The 16,021-nt window shown below is 54.3% G+C and overlaps 1 protein-coding gene across 3 annotated transcripts; it reads right to left on the reverse strand.

The window, feature by feature from the left end:
• Positions 1 to 659: 659 nt before the first annotated feature.
• On the reverse strand, positions 660 to 15,570 carry LOC120760843 (ethanolamine-phosphate cytidylyltransferase). Of its 3 annotated transcripts, XM_040081492.1 has the most exons (21): positions 15,456 to 15,570; positions 15,242 to 15,379; positions 14,669 to 14,773; positions 13,723 to 13,793; positions 13,551 to 13,623; positions 13,000 to 13,098; positions 12,278 to 12,514; positions 11,954 to 12,034; positions 11,701 to 11,807; positions 10,707 to 10,795; positions 9,767 to 9,928; positions 7,922 to 7,988; positions 7,361 to 7,445; positions 6,290 to 6,334; positions 4,928 to 5,066; positions 4,270 to 4,352; positions 4,010 to 4,087; positions 3,323 to 3,388; positions 3,021 to 3,086; positions 2,498 to 2,586; positions 660 to 1,841 (listed from the first exon to the last, which is right to left on the reverse strand). In XM_040081492.1, the coding sequence occupies exons 1-21, from the start codon at positions 15,549 to 15,551 to the stop codon at positions 1,751 to 1,753; spliced, it is 2,067 nt and encodes a 688-aa protein (XP_039937426.1). In that variant the 5' UTR covers positions 15,552 to 15,570; the 3' UTR covers positions 660 to 1,750. The 3 variants fall into 3 exon arrangements, with proteins under 3 accessions (XP_039937426.1, XP_039937429.1, XP_039937428.1); XM_040081495.2 differs by lacking the exons at positions 11,701 to 11,807; positions 11,954 to 12,034; positions 12,278 to 12,514; ... (4 more) ...; positions 15,242 to 15,379; positions 15,456 to 15,570 and adding an exon at positions 11,274 to 11,359; XM_040081494.1 differs by lacking the exons at positions 660 to 1,841; positions 2,498 to 2,586; positions 3,021 to 3,086; ... (7 more) ...; positions 9,767 to 9,928; positions 10,707 to 10,795 and adding an exon at positions 11,403 to 11,613.
• Positions 15,571 to 16,021: the final 451 nt, after the last annotated feature.

Genomic DNA, 16,021 nt, shown 5'->3' on the forward strand with positions numbered 1-16,021 from the left:
ATCCTTGGCACAGCCCACGCAGGTGGAGCTGCTGCCTGGGCCTGCCCAGGAACCTCAGTGGCACTGAGGCCACCAACTGCTGCAGGTGACAGAGCTGCCCCCCCATTTGAACTCTATGCTCAGTTGTGCCCTGGGACTCAGTGTTGTCAGTAAGCAGCTCACCAGAAGGGCCCAGAGGCACTGGGAGAAAGGAAGATCATATGCCAAAGTTTTCAGAATAAACACAGCAGCAGCTGTCATGGCCCTAAGGCACAGCACTTCCACTTAGCCATGGCTGAACCAGTGGAGCTGCCCTCTCCACCCGCCCAGCAAGAGCAGCAATAAAATGCTTCTGTGATTTTTTAATAAGCGGTACCTGTCCATGTCCTGGATGCAACGCAGCAGTGCACGGCAGGTACATCACCAAGGCTGAGCTCTTTGTCCTCAAGGACAAACTCCCCGGCAGTGCCCATGGGAGGGGGCCACACGCTGCAGAGGGGAGTTTGTGCATGCAGCTCACAGAGCCCAGGCAGGGGCCGGCAGGAGTGAGTGATGGCTGCTCCAGGGCCGAGGAGCCGGTGTGCTGGGAGGCACGGGGAGTGTGGCACCAGGGTTGTAGCACGTGTTCCCTTATGCCCCCTTTTGCTACCTGGGCTTGAGCCCCAAAAAGACCAATGCACAACTCTTCAACATTTTATTAATGATCAGCAACAGAAATTTACAAGAGAGAGGACACCAGACACCAGCCTGGCACAGTGCAGTGAGCTGCTCAGGATACCCACCACAGTATCCTGGAATGTAAGAGGCAAAAGGCGCTCACAGCTTAGGACTCATTCTCCCAGCCCTGCACCTCCCCTTAGAAGCAGGCATGCTGCATGTCAGCCATCAGAAAACCCTAAAACTGGCCAGGTCCTGCCCTCAGGTAAGTCATTGGGCACAAGGTGGGCTCTGGCAGCAGCAGCAAGTGGGGCTCTGAGCACAATCCACACACGGCATCGGGTCCTGCTGCCTCACAAATCGAAGAGCCTTTGGGAAAAGGCCCCAGGATCCCTATGCCTCGTGGAGGAATGCCTTGACCCAGCATCCTGGCACCACCTGCCTCTTCAGCAGCTGCCACCTTGCAGCCTGTCGCTGGGGTAGCAACGGATTTACCCAGCTCAACCCAGAGCTCTGGGTCTGTGCAGGGGCAGGAGCTGAGAAGAGGCAGCACAGTGAATCCCAGAGCCCAGCACCCTCTCTGGCAGCCAGCCCCTTGTTCCTAAGCAAAAGCTGCAGGAGGAACCACATGAGCCCTGTCTTGTCGCCAGGGCTGCTCTCACTGTGTCCAGCCACCCGCACCTCTGCCCAAGGGGCTGCTCTGGAATGCAGACCCCGGTCAGGACAGATGACCTGGCAGTCAGGCAGGGCAAGGGGGCATGGGCAGCTCCTCCACTTCCCTCCAACTAAGAGCCAGAAATGGCAGAAGGTAAAAGCACATCAATATGTTAAAACATTAGTTATAATTAAAAACTTTTTTTTTTTTTTTTTTTGTCAAATCTCCTCCTGGGTAAAGGGACAGGGACTGATTAACAGAGATAAAACTAGGCAGCGGAATCCCAACTCGTTATGTCTGCATAATTAGTGCAGGAGGAGCTAGGACAGCAGAGGGTAGGACAGCATGTCCTGCATGCCAGCAGTGCTGCCCCCCTTCAGGGGTCCTTTCCTAAAGAGCAGTTGCTCTACCACAGGCTGAAGTTACAGCACTGTGGCTCACACATCCACACTCTGCAGCCTAGTGCTTCTCCTCCTCCAGCCTTCTCATGGCCTCCAGCACAGCCAGCTCTTTTGCTTCTTTTTTCTGGTTGCGAGCTTCGAATTCCAGCCTGCAAAAATCACACAGTGCCATGAGATTCTCATTCATCCATACCTCCTGTAGACAAAAGCACATGGAGCAGAAGAGCACTGCCTTTTCTTGTGCTGCGCTATTCTGAGAGCACTTCAGAAACCCCTCAGGACCCTCAGACTCTTCCATAGCTTCTCCCAGAGCTTTCCATGGCTGTTGCCAGCACTCTGCAGTCCTGGACTCCCACACTGGATGCACACTACTTCTTTCTCCCTCTGTGGAAGAAGCTGCTATTCCATTCTTGGGCTGTCTTGGGTGTTGTAACACCAAAATCAAATTTATCACTGATGTGAGCCCAAGTGCTGAAAGCGAAGGACTCAGGCCTAAAAGATCAAAGCACTGAAAGAAGCAACGTGCTCTTTCCTCCAGGTTACAGCTAAGGAAATTGATCATTAAAGGAGGAAAAACAGTAAATGTGCTGTGCAGCACATTCTGACACAACAGAGTTCAGCTATTCCTTTCCCTGTACAGATTGGTACAACCACATTCAACACAGGCCATGAAAGAGGAAGGACAAGTTTGCTGACTCTATGCCTTTAGATAACATCTTCTCTCCTTATTTGGTCCCATTAATCAGTCCCCAAACACTCTGGATGGAATAGTATGTGACAGAACCGGGAGACAAAGAAATTCAACCTGTTCTTGATGATTCTTTGCACAATTAGATCTGTGGTGAGATTGCTGCCACTGTCCACCAGCTGGAAAATGCCGCGCTGCTTCGGTTCCTGCAAACAGACAGCACTGGGCTGTGAAAACTCGTGGGACCTGGGTGTGCAGCTCAGCTGTGACAGCTGAGCTGAGGCAGCCAGACAGGCAGGACGCACAGTGATCTCCTCAGAGGCAGAACAAACACTTGCTGACAGCAAAGCTCCACACACACGGGAGCTGCCCAGGACAGAGAGCAAAGCACACAGTATTTCTCACCCTGCCATGAAGGCATCAGAACCAGGCAGAGCAAAACAGTGCTTGGAGGAGGGGAGCTGTAGGGAATGATTTACTGACTGCTCCATGTAGCTATCCTCAGGGGTGGATGAAAAGCTGCATCACCTGCCAAAGCCGTACCCAGGTAAGCTCCTCTGCAATACACCTTCTCAGTCCAGGAACACAACCAGAGCCAGGCTCTGTCTATCAAATGCTGACAAAGCACCTGGTACTTTACCTCATATGGATCAGAACCATCCTTGTCTGGCACCACCTCAGTCATCCCATGACAAACGAGTGCTACCTGGAGAAGGACACAAAAGTCACTGACAAGATCCAAAAAAGGACAGGAACATTTCCTGCCACTACTCCCACTGAGCAGTCTGGAGACCAGCAAAGCCACCCTCCTGCAGCAGCCTGGCAATCCCAGGCTGATCAGGACACTTCCTCCTTGCACCCCTGTGTTGTCCTGCACCACTGTAGCTTCCCACACGCATCACCCACCAGGATCTTCATGCCCATCCTTATGCAAGGACTCACCCTGAAGTGATCCAATAGATCAGCAGTGACAGCGTAGGGCGCTCCAATCACCACCTCTGAGACATACTAAAAAACAAACCAGGTAGAGTCCAGATTTGAAAAAAATCCCATCAAAAAAAAACCCAAAACCCAATCCCAAGCCGGAAGCCAGCTGCTTCTTAAAGAGACCTAAGCAGGTCACCTGGCTATAGAATCAGAAGTTCAAATAAGGGAACAGAGAAGCGGGTTCAGCAGCAACTGCTTGTCACACAACAGCTTTTTGTTCCTCAACAGAATGTCCTTTCTGTGCATATAGAGCAAATCCAAAAGTTAATTGTTCCAGACACACATTTCTGGGGATCCCCACAATTTTGTCCCAGGCATTTTCTCCCCTGCTGCAGGGAGCAGAGTTTTCTAGTGGCAGGTCAGACTGCACAGAGCCACACAGCTCCCGACACGGCGTCCAGCCCTGTCACTGCTGGCAGAGCAGCTAGACGGGTCACCAGCTCGGATCAGCCAGGATGGCACAAGAGCCTAGAAGGACCTCCCGAGAGTTCATCAGCTCCTCTGGCAGCCTCCAGTGATTCATCTTGCCTGTCTTCTCAGGAACCCCGAGGGACCCCAAGGAACTCACGCAAGATCACTGATCACAAGCGAACACACAAGGCTCCAGGCAATTTCTGGAACAGAGCAGAGACAGCCACTCACCCTGCAGGCCAGGACACTGAGGGTTCGCTCATGGATGTTCATGATGGGATAGTTCTTCCCTTTGTAGCGATTCACCTCCTATGGCAAAGCACCAGGCACAGTCAAAAGAGAGACAGAGCAACTCCTTTCCCTCTTGCACTCTCCCAAAATGAAATTGCCGTACTGGTCAATACATCCCTGTCCTGTCTCCCGAAGCACAGCCTGCCTGGTTCAGAGAACAGGCCCAAGCTGCTCTGCCTTGGGACAGGTTCTACACGGACCTGATCGAAATGCAACCCAGCAATGATATAGGGTTTCTCTGCCAACTGGTGAACCTTCTCCAGGAAATCCACGTGACCAACATCTGCAAATCTGTTTAAGGAATTGAAGCTCACATGGAAAACAGACGAAGGAAGACAGAAATAGAGTCACTCAAAAACAACAGTGGGAGACAGGAATCCCTAGGATTTTATTCTTGCACTACTAATTGCCTACTTCCAAGAACAGTTGCTGCCTCCCTCCTCAGGTTCCACCAGTTCTGGGCAAAAGCCAGAAACTTTTTCAGCTCCACCTTACATGGACTCAGCTTTGCCTCTATCCAGAATTTCTATTTGTTACAGAGGTTCTGGCAAAAAGCCTCAAAGCCTGCCCCAGGAACAGCGTGTCAGCTGCACATGCTGTGGCAGCCAGTCTTCACCACAACCATTAGAGTGTTGAGAGTATCCATCTGTCTTCCTGAAATCCAACAGTCACAGAGGAGCTATAGCTTCTTTCTCAGCATCCTGTGACTAAGAAACACCAGGAAGAACTCACTCCTGACTCCTCCCTCACATGCAGCTAAGAGAAAAGGAGTAAAAAAAGAGGCAAATATCCAGACTAGTGCCTCCCAACATGAGCACATCAAACAAAGACCACTGCTACAACTAGAGTCAAGGATACGGAACAGGTCGAAGGCTCCAGCCACATAGATGATGGTGTCTCCTGGCTGCGGCTCCTTCCCTGATGCAAACTGGATGATCTTCTGGGATGTCTGCAGGAACTGTGAGACGCCAGTCCAGGGACTGTGACCTTTGGGCCCCTGTGGAAACATACACCAGACATGGCTTCTTTTCAGGCTCCGTGAGGGGGTCTGGACAACACAGAGCACGGTGCTGGGCAATCTGCTCATCTGAACTTGCTGGCAACTGTAACAACTCCCAGCACCTTGGGCTTTCTACATTCCTGGCATCAAGTATTTAAGCAATTTCACAAAAGCCCTTTATGCTCTGTCTAAACCATCACCTCATCAGCCAGCTTAGGAGATGCCAAGAGGAAAGCTCAGGAAGGAAGGAGACAACAGGGCAGGTTTGAATTTCCATGAGAAGCAAGATGTGCTCAGGGAGACAACACGAGACCAACCCACACTCTGCCAAGCCCCAGGGCACCTGTCTGGCTCCTCGGCTCTGAGGACAGAGCTCGCTCCCCACCACGTGGTAGCTGTGCAAACAGCCACCAGGTCACCTGCTGTGCTACCCAAAGCTGCTCCACGGGACTTGGCAGGACACGGACGCTGCAGCTGAGGCCAGAGCAGGCCCTGAAAAAGGGCAGCACGCAGACAGCTCAGCTGTCAGGGTCACGTAGGGTATCCACTCTACCCAGATCCAAGCCCCAGGAAACAGCCATGCAGGAGCAATATGCCCCAAAACGCCTCCTCAAAACCCCCAAAACAGAGGGGAACTAAGGACGATTCAGACAGGTCAGCAAATCCCCTGTGAGTAAAAAAGACTTGCCCAAGCTGCTGGTGCAGCTCATTAAGCAGGGACAATCCAGCTACCAAGGAAATAAACAGGGCTGACAGTTCTTTAGAAGCAGTGCAAGCCACAGGCCAGACGTGGCAGCTGGAACACCGAGAGGGCTGCACTGCCCTCGAGCCCTGCAACAGTGTGGCCACGCACCTCCCAAGCCTCATACAACAAGCACGGAGAGGAGCACCCACAGAGGCTGTGCCCAGGCTGGAACCACGTGCACTCGGGTCCTAAGGGAACCGGCAGGAAGGAATTTACGAGCAAGGAAGGAAGCCAGCACAGGCCCAGCGGGGACAGCAGCCCTGTGCTCCCACTGAAGGACAGCTCATGCACTGCCCTGTGCCACACCTGCCCATCACACCCACTGCAGGCGCTGCCATACGGGGCAGCAGCATTCACTGAGACATTACTGCTACACGTGGGAGGACAAACAAGCCTGCAACAGGCCAGAAAGCACACTGGGAATCCTTCTCAGGCAGGACAACAACCAGACGTCCACGACCAGAACTCACATTACCTTCCCAAAGTTGTCAGTGTGCTTCCGATAGTCTAGGTCCTCATCCTGAAGGGAGATAAAGAGTCAAAATGTTTAAGCACTTGCACAGCTCATCCAACCAAGATACACTTGTGTGTGGGAAGCGCTGGGAAGGCCAGGCTCAAAACGCACACCAGGGATCTGGGGCACTGAATGCTGACAAACTGGTTAATACCTAAACCAGAGTCCTATCCCAGCGTGAGTCAGAGGAAATGTGTCCTTATCTGATCCCAGCTTGGCACCACCAGCAAAGGTGGTTCTTGCCCAACCTGCAGCCCCAAGAGTGCTGCACAGCTGCATCCTCCCCCAGCTCGGCAAGCCCCTGACAGGACAGCATCCCTTCTCCTGCCAAAGACCCTCATGAGGGGAAGGCTTTTAGGTATCTGCAGCCGCCAGCAGCACCGGGCAGATCTCCGTGTGAGCTCATGTGTTACAGCTAAGCCAATTTAACAGCTCAGCACACCAAAACATCTCCCTCTGTCCCTGAACGTGCCTGTGGGTCACTTGTTTCTGCAGTTATCCAGGTGATTCTATTCACAGATTCCTTCATTACTCAGTAAATTCAATTCACTACCTGACATAAAACCACTGACACTACTTTTCCCTGGTTAGTTTAGCGCCCAACCAGAGAGTGAGCTGAGGAGACACAAGAAAAGTCTGATCAGACTAGAGACAACAGAAGGCAGAAGCATGATGCTCAGTGGGAAGGGAGAGGAGTCTCCAACTCTGGCAGCACCTGGCTGACAGATCAATGTGCCTGCACTGTGTTGTTTCACCCTGGGAGAAGTCATGGGCTTGCCTGCAGTTCCCCTAACATTCCTGAGGTCCACGCTGATCATTGAGGCATCAGAGTCTTTGTCCCATCACGCTGTGACCTCAGACATGTTGAAGCAAACGTAAGCAGGTTGTTTGGCTGCCACTGCCCGTTCTCCATGCACCTGCCAGCCAGGCCCAGGAGCCCGACTCCTCCACTCTACTCCTTCTGAGGCAGCAGAAGGGAAGAGCTGGCACGTGCCCTGTACTCCACCTCCCACCCAAAGCCCTCTGACTCACTATGTTGCTGTGGTGAGCCTTCGTCATGAGCAGCATGCGGCCAACAAGGTCAGTGGTGGACACGCCTTGAGTGCGTTTGCATTCCCTGCAGGACACAAGCAGAGGATGAAGCAGAAGCCACGGGAGCTTACGCCTCTGTCTTCCCACCAATAGCACAGGAACGCCTGTGACGCCTGATAAATCCAAACCAGGGGCTGTCCTAAGGAAGCCTTCCCTCTCGAGTATAGCATTTATTTGCGGAGCCTCTGCATCATCCGTGTGCCACAGCAACTGCTCGTGTGAACGCCTCCCTCACTCAGAATTCCCAGCAGAGCCAGCTCTTGGTGAGGCTTTAAAACCAGAACCAGCATCTACCAAGGACCAGACACCCCCCCCGGCCAGGACTGTCTGCCCAACTTCGCTGAAGCCAAAATGCTGGGAGCAACTGAAGCTCTGACGCACGCACAACCAAATTCAGGTGCGACCTGAAGACTGGTATGTTTCATCTGACTTCCCTTCAAGGCACAAATTCCCAGAAACTCTGCCCAAAACAAGATTAACAGGTAAGCAGTGGGAGGTTACCTGTATCGCCCTGCTGTCTTTACTTCCTCATAGGTGTCCTTGCCATCGATAGTTAAGGTGATGTCATCTGCAGAGAGAGAAAAGCTTCAAAACTGTACCCAAGCTCTCCTGCACAAAAGCAGCAGCTGTGCAGGTCCCACACAGCTAAAGTTACACTGGAACTCTGCAATCCAAATCCCTGTGCATGCACAGGGGACAGGTCCTGTGCCCCACAATAATGTCAGGGTTTTTTAAGACTACTGTGTCTGTGAAGACAAGGATATTCCTGGACACTAAACACCATTACCCATCTGGTCCACTGCTGGGTGCCCTGCAGCCGCAGACATAGCTGATTATTGTCTGAATGACAATAAACAAGTATTATCTCTATCAATGTTTAAAAAAAGAACTTTTTATCTCTTCTGGGACTGGTTTTAATCCCCGATTCATGTTATAAATTTTCAGTCAATGGAACAGTTCATCTAATAGAAAGTTCTTCCTCTCAATGATTGCACTTCCACAGTGACATCCAGCAACCCTTCTGCACAGGCCATCCTGGTTCATCTCTGGCAAAAGGCTCCCAACTCCCTCTAAAAAAAACCACCTCTCACATACTTTTGGTGATGGTACAAAGCCTTCACAAGCAAAAGCTAAGCTGGTTTCCCTTTGCCAAAACACTGGGGTGCCTCAGTCCTGCTCAGTTCTCCTGAAGCCCCACACCCTCCCCCCAGAGCACAGGAACAGGAGGGCAGACACTGCCAGCAGAACTTGGCACTCCAGGAGAGGCACAAACAACAGGGTTACCATCACCTTCTCAGGCAAGCTCAGCTATTTCCAAACTCGGCTTTTGTACAAACACAACCTGGCAAAACTGCCGGCGCAGGCGCGCTGCTCAGGAGAAGGCCGGAACGACGTGGCAGAGAGGACAAATGCAAGCAGCCGGAGCAGAGGCCACAAGCACTCCTCTACTGTCATAACCCCTCACCCAGTCCTGTAAGGGATCATGTACACCAAACACGTTCAGGGCAGGCAATGAAGTTAATGAGGAATTTGACAACCACTCCATCCATGTGAAAAAAAGCATATTTATCTTCTAAAGATTAAGGATTTATTTACACTTAGTGAAATATGTGGCTTATCAGTGGTGGCTGGGATCAGATGAGAGATACGCTAAATGAGTGCAAAGACTGCTCCTGGTCAAACTAACAAAATTCCTTCAGAGGGGCAGGAGGAAGGGCTGAGGCTTAATGAGCATTGGCAGCAGCCCAGGAAGGGACAGAGTCCCAGAGCAAGAACATTTCCCTAGAACACTGCAGGAACTGTAGCAACTCTCTATTCAGCAACTGTACACCAAAAAGTGTTCACACTAAGAACTAGGTCTCCGGCCACACAGTCAGCTGAGCCACTGAACAGCTTATCAGCTGGATAAAGAGAGAAGCTTTTCAGATCTAACCTTGTCCCAGGATAAGCAGATATAAACATGATTGTAATTCTGCATGATTTCCTTTTCAATAGTGTTTTTTTACACTTAGGTTTTGTAATTGGCTTTTCCCTTTGCACAAATTTTTGCTAGTGCTAAGGGCAGCCTTGGGATAATTTTAAATGACTCATTTCACCTTTGTAAGTTAAAACCAAGGGTCCTGGCCACTCTCAAGATTTTGAGCATGCTGACATGTTTCTCCAGACCACGAGACCAGAAGCAGCGGTGCTGCCCAGTGCAGGTGTTGAGAAGGCAGAGCTCCACACACACCAGGTATCCCTGACCCCTGCACCTGCCGGGACATTGCTCGGTTTGCAGCAGGGCACCTGGAGCACACAGCCCCAAGGGCCCACGTTAGCACAGCCACGGCCTCAAACACCACTCACCCCCGTGAACACAGAAGTCACAGCTGTACTTGTCCAGGGTTTCCAGCGTGGTGACATAAGGAGCTCCAGGAGCAATCTCATCCACCCACTTGATGGCCTGCACCATTTTGTACCTCTCCTCCTGTGTAAAGACGGGGGGACCCTTGTGCTTGGCAATCTCCTCTGGGGAGAAACAGAATTCCAGTTAGAAGCATGTCGTGCAGCTACAGTGACTCTCAGTCACTGCCTCGCTCATTTCACAGGCAGACGAACTTCACTGCAGGCTCATCCTCAGCTTTGGATCAGTCTGTGGTAGCAAAGGAAGCCACAGACAGAAATATCAGAAAATATTTTGATTCAGTTGCATTTCCTAAGCATTGAACAAGGGCCCTGGAATTCACTCAAGGAGCAAAAGGTCTCAGTGCTTCCCTGTACCCAGATACTTCTTCCTGAGGGGATGAGCTGGGCCTCCCAGCATGCCCCTAGGAGAAATTTCCCTCTTAAACAGTAACTTCGTATTACACCTGGTTCACACTGGAAATTCTGCATCCGTGAACCCATTTAAAATACATCTTCACATGCCAGAACTTGTTTCTGACACTTAACTTCCAGGTGGCTTTGAAATGAGTTTTCTCCACAAGGTAATTTGTTTTGGAACGTAAGTTCTGCAGCTCCTACCAGCAAAAGCAGAACTGCTTTTCAGCTGTTTCAACTGTTTTCATCGCACAGAACGCAGATTAACCCTCAGAGCCTGCAAGATCTGACCCATCTAATCCTCAGTCAAAAAGCATAACAGGGGTAACTCCACCAGAGAAGGGACATTTTCCTCTTGGAGGCTACTGATTCTGAAGCAGATGCAGGATGAAGGCTGACCTTATCAGGAACTCTTGGTTCTCCTGGGGCTAATACTGCTAGGCAATTTTAGGAACTGCAGGAGATGAAACCTGGTAAAACCTCTTACCATCCGTGTGGACCCCAACGATCAGGTAATCGCCCATGGCCCGCGCCTGGCGCAGCTGGTTCGAGTGGCCATAGTGCACCATGTCATAGCTGGAAAGAGAAGGGCCGGGTAAGCCCGGGCACACCGGGACACGCTTCCGTGGAAGCTGCGGGCAATCCGCCCCAGGCTTCGGGGCTGAAGGTCTCTCTGCTGCCGGGCAGAGCTGTGCCGGTACAGCCCGGTCACCAGGGCCCGTAGCAGCGCTCCCTCCTACCCAGTAAGCCGACCCTGGTGTAACAGGGGTCGGTCCCTCCCTGCACCTGCCCGGCAGGCGCCGGCTGTAGCCCGGGGGGAACGGACCGGCCCCACCGCCGCCCCTTTAGGCGGCCGAGCCCAAGGGTGCTCCCGGCTCCGGAGCGGCCCCGTTCGCTCCCGCTCGCCCCGGCGCTCCGGGGCAGCTCCGCGCGGAGAGCGTCGCTCTCCCGCGGGCCCGGGCGGTGACAGAGGAGGCGGAGGCACCAGCGTAGCCAACACGATTTATTTCTGCGGCGCCACGACGTGACCCGGCCCCGCGCCCGCCCCACTCACCATCCATCGCACCAGACGCGCACGGGCCGGTGGCCGCCGCCGCCCGCCGCGGCCCCGCCGCCGCCCGCCGCCCCGTTGCGCAGCATGGCCGCGCTGTCACCGGCGGCCCCGCCCCGCCCCGCCCCGCGCTCAGCGGCTCTTCCTGCGCCGGGCGCCCTTGGCGCAGCCGCGGCCGAGCCACCCCCCGGGGAGCCCGGCCGCCGCCTCCGCCCGCTCCCGGGGCTGCTCCTGCTGCCGCGGCTCCTCCCGCTCCCGGGGCGGCGCCACCGGCTTCCGCGAGTGCGTGCCCTCCTCCCCGGGGCGCAGCGGCTCGGCCAGCGCGAAGATGGGATCCCGCGCCCTGCGGAAGGAAGGAGAGGGCGGCGGTGGGCGCTGGAGGCAGCGCCGGGCCGGGGGCTCGCACGGCGCAGGGCCCGGGGCCGCTCACCGGTCGTAGCGCGGGATTTCCAGCCCCAGCTCCGCCATCAGCAGCCGCATCACGTCGTCGCAGCGGCCGTGCAGCTTCAGGGCGGCCAGGTCGTCCTTCGGGGTCCACTGCGAGCGACAGCAGAGCCGGCTGCAGGCAGCTCCCCGCTGCGGCAGCGGGGGCTCCTGCCCGGGCCTGGCGGGGGCTCGGCCCCACACATCCGCAGCCTCTCGGCTCACACCCGGCCAGCCCGGCGCCAAGGGCTTCATCTCACCTGCAGGTTCACAATATACAGCTTGGGCCGACGTGTGGGGGGCTTGCTCATGCACCAGAGCCGTGGGTATTTTTTCAAAACCTGCCACAGAGCACAGAGGATCAGCACAGCCACAGGCACACGCAGCCGTGAACCGTATCAGCGAGAGGAAAAGGAATGTATTACCAGGAGGGGAAAGAGGGAGGAAGAGAGACTATCACAGATGTTGGGCGAATCCTGACACCAGAGTTTACAGTTGTCTGTTTGGGAGGAGACTGCTCAGCACCAAGGTGTATCACCAAGAGGGAATGCTGCTAACAATCTTCACCGAGTCTCTAAAGTTACCTTTAAGCTGGAACCCAGACAAAGAATCACATCTGCTTTGCTTGCAGCTTCTGTTGCTGCTTCCCAGTTCAGGGGCTGTCTCAATGTCCCCTTCTCCCCAAAGTGGACGATTGTATCTCTCAACTGTGCCCCACACTTGTGGCACATCCTGCCCGTGTGATGCCTGTGCAGGGCTGTGCGCTCCGTCACATCAAACACTCGCACGTACTCTCTGTTGGGTATACAGGAAGTGCAGACCTGGTGCAGGACAAAAGCAGAAACCCTGTCACATCATCAGCATCCCAGCCACGAGAGGCCAGGAGTAAGCCTCTCCTCTTGGAAGAAAAGCATTTTTGGCGACAACACAGAAGTTGTAGACAGAACTATCAGGGATGATGCTAACTTGGAGAACCTCAGGTTTGTTTTTTTTTTTGAAAACCACCAAGTGAAGCCACAGGCAGCCTTTGGCTACATGCTAGGAGGGATTTCAGAGAAGGACTGAGGAAGAGAGGTCAGAAGCAAAAAGCTCCAGCACATACAGAGGAAGAGCTACAGAGCTGGTATTTCTAAGAGTTTGGTACTTTCTAAGTAGTTCACCCCAAACCTGATGGTCTGAAGACAGGAACTGCACACAGGCTGAGCCCTTGTACTAATTCCTTCTGAGCTAAGCGGCAGATGAAGAGTTTACATTCTCTTTTTGTGAGGCCACTTAACATTGACTTTTTCCTGCTCTGGCCACTCACCTCTATGTACATATTCCCATGAAGCTCAGATATTGCAGCTCGGGGTAACCCGCTCCGCAGGTGCAGCCCATCACAGTTCTGAGACACCACATGCTGCACCTTGAAGGGAACAAACCACTGAGCTCCTACAGATGACACAGGTATCCCTCCAAGCAAGCGATGCACGCGTCCCAAATCGCACCAACAGCCTGCACATCAGCGCAGGACCCACAGGGAAGAAGCACAGTGAACAGACCTTGGTGAAAGCTAAATGGAAAGCCTCCTCCTGCTAAACAGAACATTTCTAGGGTTGGCTGATTTGTGACCAGTTCCCCAGACCAGCTTCACCAGATACAAATACAACATGTTAAAGAAAAGGCACTGGGGAAAAACTGCCACAGCTGCAGCCTACAGCTCACTGAGGAAGGCTTGGACACATTTTCCTACAGGAATATGCAGCCACTTGAGCCAAAAACACAGTCAGGCAATATTTTGAAAAGCTTTCTCTTCCCTGCTGGATTTATCATTCTTAGGCACTGGAACATGAGTGAAGTGAGGAAAAAACATCTTACCAGGTTGTGCTTGTGCAGGCTGGCAATGCTCATGTGAGTGAGTGTGGGCTCTGCCTCACTCAGGTCTGCAGCCCTGACAGGAAGCAAGGGGGGGAAAAAAAAATGTTGGAATTGCCATTAACCTCTTCCAGTATCAGCTTTCTGTCACACAGTTCAGAATCTGGCTCCTCACCTGATGCTCCTGCCCTTCTGCAGCAGTGTCCAGATGCCGTTGGGGCCTCTGTAGTCTGGGATCGAAGCTGCCTGTCACCAGGAGAGAAAACCAGGCCTGATGGGGGCAGGGTTGTCACAGCTCTTGCACACAAACACAACCAACCCAGGACAACCACGGACACCTCCATCCATGGCTGCTTTTTCATTCACTCAGTTTTCCAGCATAGCTGTTCCCTAAACACAGGGAAACCTCATATGTTTTCTCTCTCTCTTCTATGTTTCAGCTCCCATTTTCACCTCTAGTTTTGGCTTTCTCCAATCGTACCATTATGGATCCCCTCCAGAACTCTTTTTCATCCTTGGTACTTCCCTACACAGAACTCCATTCTTGAGCCTTTTCTTATTTTCCCTAGGCTGTTTCTGGCACCTCACTCAACATCTCTAGCAAACATGCAGGTGATGTGAGCACTCAGCCCCCTGCCCTGTGTCCTGCTCCATTTCAGCAGAGAATGGAGTGATAGAGCTCACACGAAGGTGACAGATGTCATATTAGAAGAAGTAGAACCAGACTGCTGCGTTGCCCCAGGCCGCTGCAACAAAACAATTCTCAAACTGCTGTTTATAAGTTCCTATAATCCCCACCTGTCTCTGCATGTCTGATAGCACAGATAACATTCCTGACCTAACTGGCTTAAGGTTTTACACCAAGTCATTGAAGAGACTTGAGTGAGGCAAGACCAGTGTCCTCTTGCTCAGGCTGTGAATCCTGCACACGGTCAGAGGCAATGCAGCCGCAGGATCGCCGGGGCAGTAGGAATGACCCCGTGATACAGCCTGGGAACTGTGCTGGCCGCAGGACTCATGCAGCATCCCAGGCTCATCACACACGGCCTGTGGTCATTCAGGCAACAGTCCAAACAACACGGCCCCCTGAAGGGGCTCCAGCTGCTGCCCCCCAAACCCACCGTGCTGATCCCAGCGCCAGTGTAGATGACAAGGTGCCTGGCACTGCGCACAGCTGCTGCCAGCTCAGCCACCTTTCTTTTCAGCTCCTCTGGTTCATCGCACACCTGAAAAACACATCTCGGCAGGTTCACACGGATCAGAGATACACTACTGAGTCAGAAAGAGCGGGATCTCCCCAAAAGTTTGAAGATGGGCTTGGGCCAACCAGGAAAAGCAACACAAACGTAACATCAACAGTGGTTTCCAAATGAAAAAGACATGGGCATTGTTCGTGGAAGGATCCCGAGAAAAAGCTTCCTGGAGATCAGAAGCTGCTGACCCACCCACTTGGGAGACCTGCCCACGCAGCCACACGCGCCTGGCAGCACGGCTGGCTGGAGACGAACACAGGGCAGTCCCGGAGGGCAGACGCGTTCCCGGTTCTGGGGCACGGCGGTTCACCGAGGCCTGCTGCGGCTGCAGAGCTCGGCAGCGCCAGCCGGATGGCCTCCGCCCCGCCTCTCGGCGGCCGGGGCCGCTCCCTGCCATTGCCGACTCGGCTTCCCCGCTCCCGCCGCGACCCCGCCGCCCACCTCCTCCTGCCGCCGGCGCAGCCGCTCGCGCCTCTTGCGGCGCCGCTCCAGCTCCCTGACGATGTCTTCGCTCTCACTCAGCACCTGGCACTCCTCGGGGCTCCGCTCCGCCGGCGGCTTCCTCCAGATGCGGGATACCTGCCCGGCGGCACACGCGTGGTCACGGCGGCCCGTAGCGGCGAGGTGGAACGGCTCGGGCGGCGTCGTAGCGTACCTGTCTCCGGCGGTCCCGCTGCTCCTCCTGCTGCAGGATCTCGGCGCGTGCCGCCGCCTTCCGCTCGGAACGGCTCAGGCTGCCGCCCGCCGCCATCGCCCCCGAACCGCCGCGCCTCCGCCGCCGCCGGGCTCAGCTCCGCCGCTTCCGCCTTCCGGTCAGAGCGCCCGCGCGCCGCTTCCGGCACCGCCCCCCGCGCGGCAGCGCCCCCTGGTGCCGGGCGGCCCCCCAAGGACGCGCAGGCGGCGGCTGTTGAAGCGGTTTATTGTCGCGTACAAAGGCGGCGGACACTGTACAGAATAAATAACGGCAATAACTTAGCAATAAATACCGCCTGCACCGAGCCCGGAGCTCTCTGGGTGACCCTTCTGTCCGCCAGCCCCGGCTCCGGCCGGGAGCGACTGTACACAATTCACAAGATACACAAATCCCGGGGGTGCCACGGACGCTCCCCAGTCGGGCTGGCGCAGGACCCCTCCCCAACGCCCCGGAACGGCACCAGGAAAAGGAGAAAGGGAACACGACACCCTTCACAGCAGGAAACCAAACGGACGAGCACCTCAGGA

This window comes from Hirundo rustica, chromosome 18, assembly GCF_015227805.2.
Source record: "Hirundo rustica isolate bHirRus1 chromosome 18, bHirRus1.pri.v3, whole genome shotgun sequence".
Classification (NCBI taxonomy): domain Eukaryota; kingdom Metazoa; phylum Chordata; class Aves; order Passeriformes; family Hirundinidae; genus Hirundo; species Hirundo rustica.